Source organism: Monopterus albus, unplaced genomic scaffold (assembly GCF_001952655.1).
Source record: "Monopterus albus unplaced genomic scaffold, M_albus_1.0 scaffold208.1, whole genome shotgun sequence".
NCBI classification, from domain to species: Eukaryota; Metazoa; Chordata; class Actinopteri; order Synbranchiformes; family Synbranchidae; genus Monopterus; species Monopterus albus.
This window is the reverse complement of record NW_018128088.1, coordinates 559,445-567,578: the sequence shown is the minus strand read 5'-3', so window position 1 is coordinate 567,578 and position 8,134 is coordinate 559,445. Positions and strand designations below refer to the sequence as shown.

Below are 8,134 nucleotides of genomic sequence, written 5' to 3'. Positions count from 1 at the left end.
GAGAGCCATATACTGCATGTCCTCTTGGAGTCTATTAAGTGGGGAATCTGGTTTCACACGTATACCATAGTAATGATATTTGGAGTTCCCTCTACAAGACAAATCCAAAAATGAACACATTAACAAAATGTTAAGGTGAGGGGAGCAGGAAAAAAATGCACAAATGGAAAAATTGTTTGAACAGGAGAAAACTAAAAAGAGATAACCTTGTCCCAAGGCGCCTTGTACGGAGTCCCATAAATATGGAGCGGATGAGTTTGCCAAAAGAGGCTGCATTTACAGGGTCCAGTTTCTGCTCCTGGCAGTGGCGCAGATAATGATTGTAGAGGGTGGATCGTGGTAGACTTACGCCCTCTGCTGTCTCATAATTGTCCAACAGCCACTGGAGCTACAAGGGAACACATATGCTGTTTTACTCAAGAGATTCACACACTGGTTCCTGCAAACTGTCTGTAAAGACCTCAGACCAACAGTCAGTAAACTGCCGCATCACAGCTTTGCAAAAGCATGTCTACAGCAGCCAAGTGAATTTAAAGCAACAGTAACAATTAAATCCAGCAACAAAAACAGCAAATGTATAGCGAGTTGAGAGAGGCAGAGCAGCAAGAAAGTGAGTTTAGCAAAAAATCAAAGTGAGGCGAGGGCAAGCAACTTACATGGCTGTTGAGCAGCGAGCTTCTCTGACTGGATAAACCCTCAGATTTTTGGAGCGTCTCAATCGCCATTTCAATCTGATAAACCACGAAGCACAGGACAACAAAATGTAAGGGGGAGGGGGGAGGAAGCAAGAAAAATAAAGAGTTACACATTACTGGCCACTAGCAAAAATAAAAAAAATCTAGAAGAGATCTCAAAGCAAGCACCACTAAACCCCAAGCAGAACAGGACTACACAGCACTTCAGAAAAATCTTTGCCTAGTTGAGAAACCAGGACAGAGGCTCAACAGGTTCATCAGAGAAACAGACTCCCTTAAAAAAAAAAAAAAAAAAAAAAAACAAGTCTCGGGCAGTGTGCCAAGATGACCTAGTGACGCCTGCACATCAACTCCAAGAGTTATGGTGGAAAGGTGTCTCATGCTTCATGACTAGAAGTGTAACTGGATGTTGGTGTTTTTTTTTGTTTGTTTGTTTTTTACAAAGAGTCTAATGTCCAACAAAATATACTGTAAAATGTGATGTGAAAAAGACAACACATTGTACACAGGACAAAACACTGATTGTTCCTGGTAAATGCAAAATGTATATTTCAGTACGATTTCATTGGTAATGATAAGAAATACCAAGTCTATGAGTTCCTCTCCCAGGAGTAAATAAAAGCTATAGCTGTAACAGTTAGGTTTTATTGGTTAGGTTTTGTTGGTTATATCCATCAGCTAATTAACATACAAGAAAGTTTACTTACAAAGTGTTGGGATTAAAAAGAATTCTAGGTATTATTATTATTATTATTCCATAGATTAATGCAATTCTTTGTGTTATGTATACAGCTTTGTTTAATGACGGATCTCTTGAGAGTTGGGTGAAACTGTGGAGCCGTGGAGCTCTACAGGCACAGTCCCTAACCGTTCTCCCCTCTTTAATACACCTGTCTTTAAAACCCCTGCTTTCTTTTATGCCCAATCACAGGCAGACAAAATGAGCATTGGAAATGATGCTCTGTATTAGTTGAACATTAAATATTGAGGGTTATAATGTGAATGCTGCAGGCAGTAGTTAGATCACTACAGCAACTCAGGCTCAACCTACGCAGCGCACTGCATACATCAGCAAAGGATCACTGCCAGAGATAAAACATACAATAGACAATCATGGAGGAGGTGTGCGCAAAAGTTGTTTCCATATAATGCAACATAATATTTATACTGAAATTTTGCAAACATGACACAAATATTGAGTTTAAATATGGAACTCTATTAGAAACACTTGGGTCCTATGAACTAGTGCATAGCCTGATAAAATATGACCGAAACTGAGCATCTGTTCTAATTGGAAGAGTTTAGGCAAACAAATTGCTGTGTGGATCTAAACAGGGAGGAGGCAGAAGTTACTAGATACACTAGTTAGAGGGTCTATCAACCAACACACAAAAGCCGGCATGCAAAGGCAGGCGAGGAGCCCAATTAGTGGGTGCTATGCACTTACAGTAGCTGGGGAAGCTCGTGCGGTCTGGGTGGCAGGGTGGGGTCCAGCATTGTCCATGAGGTAAGCCCCGGAACTGCTGCCGATTACCTGACCCCCCGCCAGACCCATGCTCATTCCTCCACTGCCTGCTCCTCCATTGTTGGTCATGCCATGAGATGTCACCACAGTGGACACTTGTGATGAGCTGCTCTGTGTGTCAAAGTAGCTCCCTCCACTGTTCTGGCTATACAGCTGTGGCTCTGAGTATGAGTAGGTTCTCCTGCTCAGGAGAGAGGTTAGCCGTCAAAGTGCCTGACATCAAAAATAAAACTGAAAAAATGACAAAGTACTGTTAATGAAGCTTTTAAATTAACTGTGTCATTCATTATGCATTTTCTTGGTATAAAGTTTTCTTTTTAGTCCAAGTATGTGTTAAATATGCAAGACACCTGTTGAGCCTATATGGTAACAAATACACAGTACATGTGTTCATTGCTGCTTAGACACAGTCAAATACTGTCAGCAACAATTATCCAAGTTAGGACAAGCCATTATTTTTAACGGTCAAATATTTATATGACCCTAGCATAGCATCAGCACTTACATAGGTCTACTTCTGGTCATGTTCAGGTGACTGAGCACAAACAAACACAAGAATGACGGTGTAAAGAGACTTAAGAGGAGGAAAGAACAGGCTGCAAGGATGTAGCACTAATATAAGTAAGAGCAGAGATTGGCAGCAGACTGACTCACATGTTGCCATTGGTGTAGACGCCACTGTTTTCCTCCACATACTGCACCTGTGCTGGGTAAACATGCTGAACCTGTTGAACAGTCTGGGCCTGGTAAAAATCGCAGGAGTTGCAAATGATTTAATTCACTGAGAATTTCAGACATGCATGAATTCAGCCACAGTATGCACAGTTTTGCAGGAACATTCAGACACAAATAAACACACACACACAGAGGCTGGATGTACCTGTTGCTGGACAGGCACCTGCTGGGTGGAGCCCGTAGGCTGGACAGGCACGGCGGTCTGTAGAGGGACAGTGGAGGTGGAGTCAGCGCCTGCTTCAGGGGTCTGCATGGCGCCTAAATAAAAGAGAAAATACAATATTACCGCAGCTAGATAATGTTCACAATCACAAAAAATAAGAACACTTTCAACCTACTGGTCTAACTGGAAAACAACTTTACAACTCAGTAGCAACAGCATAACAACAACATGCTCCTGTGGCATCAAAAATTAATAATGAACTAAAAAGAAGCATAAATTCACTAATGGACATCTGTATTCTTCAGGTTAGTGTTGAAATACAGATTCTGAATTTAGAAAAGGCAATTGATTACACATTACTTTTTAAAACTCTCTTATTTTATAGCTGGTGAAACAGTCATAAAATCAGCAACATCAACCTCTAACAACTCAACAAGTATAACCATTATCCTTAACATGTGTCAAAAACATACTGCACGTTAGATCAAAAAGACAAATTCATCACATTACATGACAAAAGCTTTGTTGAGGGGTTTATGATCGCCGTGATTTGAATAGCCAGGGTATAAAACATGCTTAAATGAGATACTATTCTAGGCACAACAGAAAACATGAGGTTTCATCACAGAAATAAAAGCTGCTCTAGAGCAGTTCTACTCAAACACCTGTTTCTGCCTTGTGGTACTCAATGTACTGAGAGCCTCATGCATCAGTGACACATGGTCTTGTCTCCGTGTTCACAGCCATAAAGCAAGTTAATATTTAACAAACTCCAAATCGATGCTGCTTCTGGCTGCTCTGCCAGTCCCCACTTTTACAGGTAATGTTACTTGAGCTTGGGAGTCGTGGATCAGTACTAAGAACAATAGCAAATAACTAATTCATAGATGCCTTTACCAGATAGCATCATTTCTGCTGCTATAATGTGCACCAGAGACCATGTGTGCACGACTTACTAACGACGGCTAATGTGAACTATGTTAAAGATAAGGAGCAGTGAGAAGCATCAGTGATGAACCTGTGTTTGTGAGTTAATAATAGATGCTACGATAACCCATTCCTTCCAGGGGAAGTTCACCTCCTCCCCATCACAGTTTCCATGAACAAGCCTCTCTTGGTTAATTAAGCTGGGTCTCCTAACGGCTTCAACTCTCTCCAGGGACAACCTGCTCCTTTCCTTTATCTTCAATATCTTATTGGCCTTTTTCTTGTGATGAACTTTATTTGTGTTGGGGGTGACTAACCTTCAAACTGGATTATAACACAGAGTCAATCTTTGCTGGTGTGCTGAGAGAGTGAGAAAGAGTAAAGCAGCAGGAAAAATCTGCATTTTTTTTTAAGCATATGGGAGTACTGGGATTCATTAACACAAAGCCGTCTGCTTTCAGCATGACTATTTTGAACACCTTGGGCTATACTACCACTGTCGACATGTCTGCTGCCTGTTGCTGTTAGGTAGAATGCAGTCTGGCTGATGGAAAAATAAACTAATGTGCACAAAGCAAATATTTATATTGTGATTTCATCATGACACTGTAAACTGACATTGACAATTCACAAAAAAAACAGATATAACTAACATATGACACACAAGCAACTCCTTCCTTGAAAGCCACTGGATGCTGCCTATCAAAAATGATAAAAATGTCATACCACAGTCAAACCGTAGCCTTCAGCTTATTATATCCCAGGGCTTAAAAAGGACTTGAGGAGAAAGGAGAATACAGACTCATTTTCCACAGTGCAGTTTGAAAGGTAAAGTACATGGCCCCAACTGAGCCCACCTAACCGAGGAAAAGAGCCCCTGAATCACAACACACTCTTGTTGCCTCACTCCAACCCCCTTCACAAACACACACGCGCACACAAACACACACACCTCCTGCCTCACCATTCAGGCACTCCCTTGTGGCCCACTTAAATGCTGTGCTCCACTGAGCAAGTGCAAGCCCTACAAAGACACAGAGGAACAAAAGCCACCAAGGAGGGCAACATTTTGCCCTGCATTTTCTCCCCTCAATTCCTCTTGCTGACATTACAACAAATAGTAAAGAGTGTGAGGTTCACAGTCGCAGCTACCACAAAATTCAGAGAACCATTATCTGCCCGCTCTAATGACCCTGTGTGACAAAGGTTCACCAGGAAAAGACATAAGAGCTGGGGAACAAGGCTGAAAAGTACACCATGCACAAAATCTATATCCTTTCACACAGATACAGGACATACACCCAAAGACAAGATTGGAGCATGATCAGGTGCTAGTACAGCAGGAAAACAGATTGAGGCAAATGTAACTGGGAGCTGAACTGGGGGAGGTGTACAAAGTACTGTGTTTATTTAGGAGTTGGGTTTTCAGATTATAAAATAATTTGGATGACTTACACTTTTAACGACTGCAGACGTTGATTTTGATGTCAATATACAATATGAAACACTGTTAGTGGTGCCACACAAAGCCTAACATTTAATTTGATTTTATGTCATAAAAGGATCACTAGAAACAGAAACGTCATATGTGCCAAATTTCCTGACGCACCATGACACCAAAGCGAGTCTAAATGTATACTGTTCATCATAACTGCCAGATGTGGGTTTTTGGAGGAAAAAACAAACACCTTCAAGTCCCTTGTTTTATCAACAATATACATTATTTCTGGGAGGCTGGGACAAAAAAACAAACCAAACATCCTGTATTCTGCTAAGCCATGAAAATGGATGACTGAATAATTGAATTAATCAGCCCCTCTTTAAGTGATTGGAAATGCAACAGGATCCAGGCAGCAGGTGGCATGGTACTATTTCTGCCCTACAGGACTACAGGTAAGTGGTAACATGATCTGATAACTAGTAGATCCCAACATCCTGTTTGTGTGTGCATGGTCTGGCAGGGATGTCAGAGCATGGCCTATTTTGGACCAAAGATCAATATATTTAACTTTTGACCTAATTTGTATGAACTGCTCTGGCACCGTCAGGCCCATTTGGGCATTAATGACAGGTATTTCTCATACAACAGTCATAAATGGTAAATGGTCTTATACTTGTATAGCGCCTTTCTATGTTTTTACAGCACACTCAAAGCGCTTTCACATTATTTGGCCATTCACCCATTCGCACACCGGTGACATCACCCGGAGCAACTGGGGGTTCAGTGTCTTGCTCAAGGACACCTCGACATGTTGACTGGACAAGCCGGGAATCGAACTGCTAATCCTCCAGTTAGGAAACGACCCGCGCTACCTCCTGAGCCACAGCTGCCCCCGGAATCATGAACATGATTCCCAACTAAGATACATTTTAAACCAGAACCAAATCCTGAGAACGGTAACCACTGAAAGTTATTTACCCCTGAATAAGTTTTCTGTGGTGGACAGACACAGACAGTCTTAGATATTAAGGAGTCCCACCACTACTCGAGGTGCACCTGTCCTCCACTCACTTCTCCAAATACACACACACACACACACACACACACACACACACACACACACACACACACACACACGCACACCTGTTCTCTCCCCAAATGGGAATCTGAGGTCACAGCTGCACAGGAGACCCAATGGACCCAAGAATAATTGTGATGCAACATTAAGAAAACAAGTCTCTACTTATATGAACCACCCAAAGGATTAAAGAATCCTAAAATGTGAGTTTACAATGCAACAGTGCAGAAAAGGATATATGAATGGAATAAAAGTGCTGAATGTTTATACCCAATTTAAGTGATCTTAAAATCAGTCTAGCACAGCATTAATCTGCTAACTAACAACTAAGCATCTTCCCACTGTACAATGTCATGCTGGATTGAATGCAGACCTTCTCCTTCCCTTTCTTGCGCAACCAGGGAAACACGCATTCATAACAAAGATACAAAATGAAATCTTTTAACTGTTAGTCATTAAACCTGGCAAAACCCTGACGTTTACATGCCCAGTTACAGAATGTGCTGCGCACGAGAAAACGGAGTGTTGCGGGATAAAATGGGCAGTAACGTTATAGTTTTATTTTAATATTAAGCAGGCAGGTGTTTTTTCCTCAAAGCGAACCACTGCAAAACTTCGCGTTGTGTTATCAGATAGCTTATCGTGGCCATCTGATGCCACAAAGAGGGCAGCAGGAAAGCTAGCGAAGCTATCTTGCTCCCTAAGACAAAAGGGAAAGTAATGGCTTAGCTACTGCGAATAGCAGGTACTGTATGGAAAGCTAGCTCATAGCACTCTCCTTTCCTAATCGACGTAATTTATTTTGTATGACCAAGAGGATTTGGACCACCCGAATCACAAACTTGCAATTTCACCGTAACATCAGCCAAAAAACATGGGATACCAACAGCAATTGAAAGAAGGGAACGCTGGCGTTAGCAACCTAGCAACAACAGACACCTGCTCCTGCTCCAGCTGACCAGCTAGCATCAGTGAATAGCCCAGACCTATGCTATCACTCAGCGTGACAAGTTTAAACAAGTAAGTTACACGGAAACACGTTATCTGCCAAACTGATTACATCGGAGTAAGTCCTGGCCAAACACAGCCCCATGGAAGAGGACATAGCTAGCTTCTGTTAGCGAGATGGACTTCTCACAGCTGTAGGCATCTACAGGCAACGTTAGCAAGCAAGCTAACACTTACAAAGAAACACCCTCGCTAGCAAACTACCCCGGCTATTCACCGAGCTCTCTTTCAGCAACAGACAAAACATAAACCAGAGCATTAATATTTCCTTAACGAAATGATCCACTGAAGCGTGAAGGGACTTGAATTGTGGCTAAAAACAGTAAAGAATGTGTTCAAACCTGAGCTGTGGACTGGTTGATGAAGATGAGGATGGTGGAGGAGGTGGTAATGATGGAGCGAGAGGTTGTTGTTGGTGGGTTACAGTCGCCAGGACTACGGTGACTATGGCGCTGCCTCACTGGGCAACAGTTGCTATAAAACTCATCGGGAGCGCGCAACCCTACCAAGCAGGTGGGAGGAGATAAGGCGCACCTAATACAGTGTTAATGGAAACAAAATT

At 42.1% G+C, this 8,134-nt stretch overlaps 1 protein-coding gene across 2 annotated transcripts in view; it reads right to left on the bottom strand.

Annotated features, from left to right (window-relative positions):
- rfx3 (regulatory factor X, 3 (influences HLA class II expression)) overlaps positions 1-8,134 on the bottom strand; it is a 13,130-nt gene extending 4,996 nt beyond the window's left edge. Inside the window, exons 1-7 of one of the 2 annotated variants that reach the window (XM_020618652.1) lie at positions 7,914-8,134; positions 3,101-3,213; positions 2,875-2,963; positions 2,143-2,401; positions 657-731; positions 207-388; positions 1-91 (exon numbers count right to left, since the gene is read on the bottom strand). The exon at positions 1-91 is cut by the window's left edge and continues 74 nt beyond it. In XM_020618652.1, the coding sequence (XP_020474308.1) occupies positions 1-91; positions 207-388; positions 657-731; positions 2,143-2,401; positions 2,875-2,963; positions 3,101-3,208 (804 nt within the window). In that variant the 5' untranslated portion in view covers positions 3,209-3,213; positions 7,914-8,134. The remainder of the gene's footprint in view (positions 92-206; positions 389-656; positions 732-2,142; positions 2,402-2,874; positions 2,964-3,100; positions 3,214-7,913) is intronic. The other variant, XM_020618651.1, reaches the window with a different exon arrangement.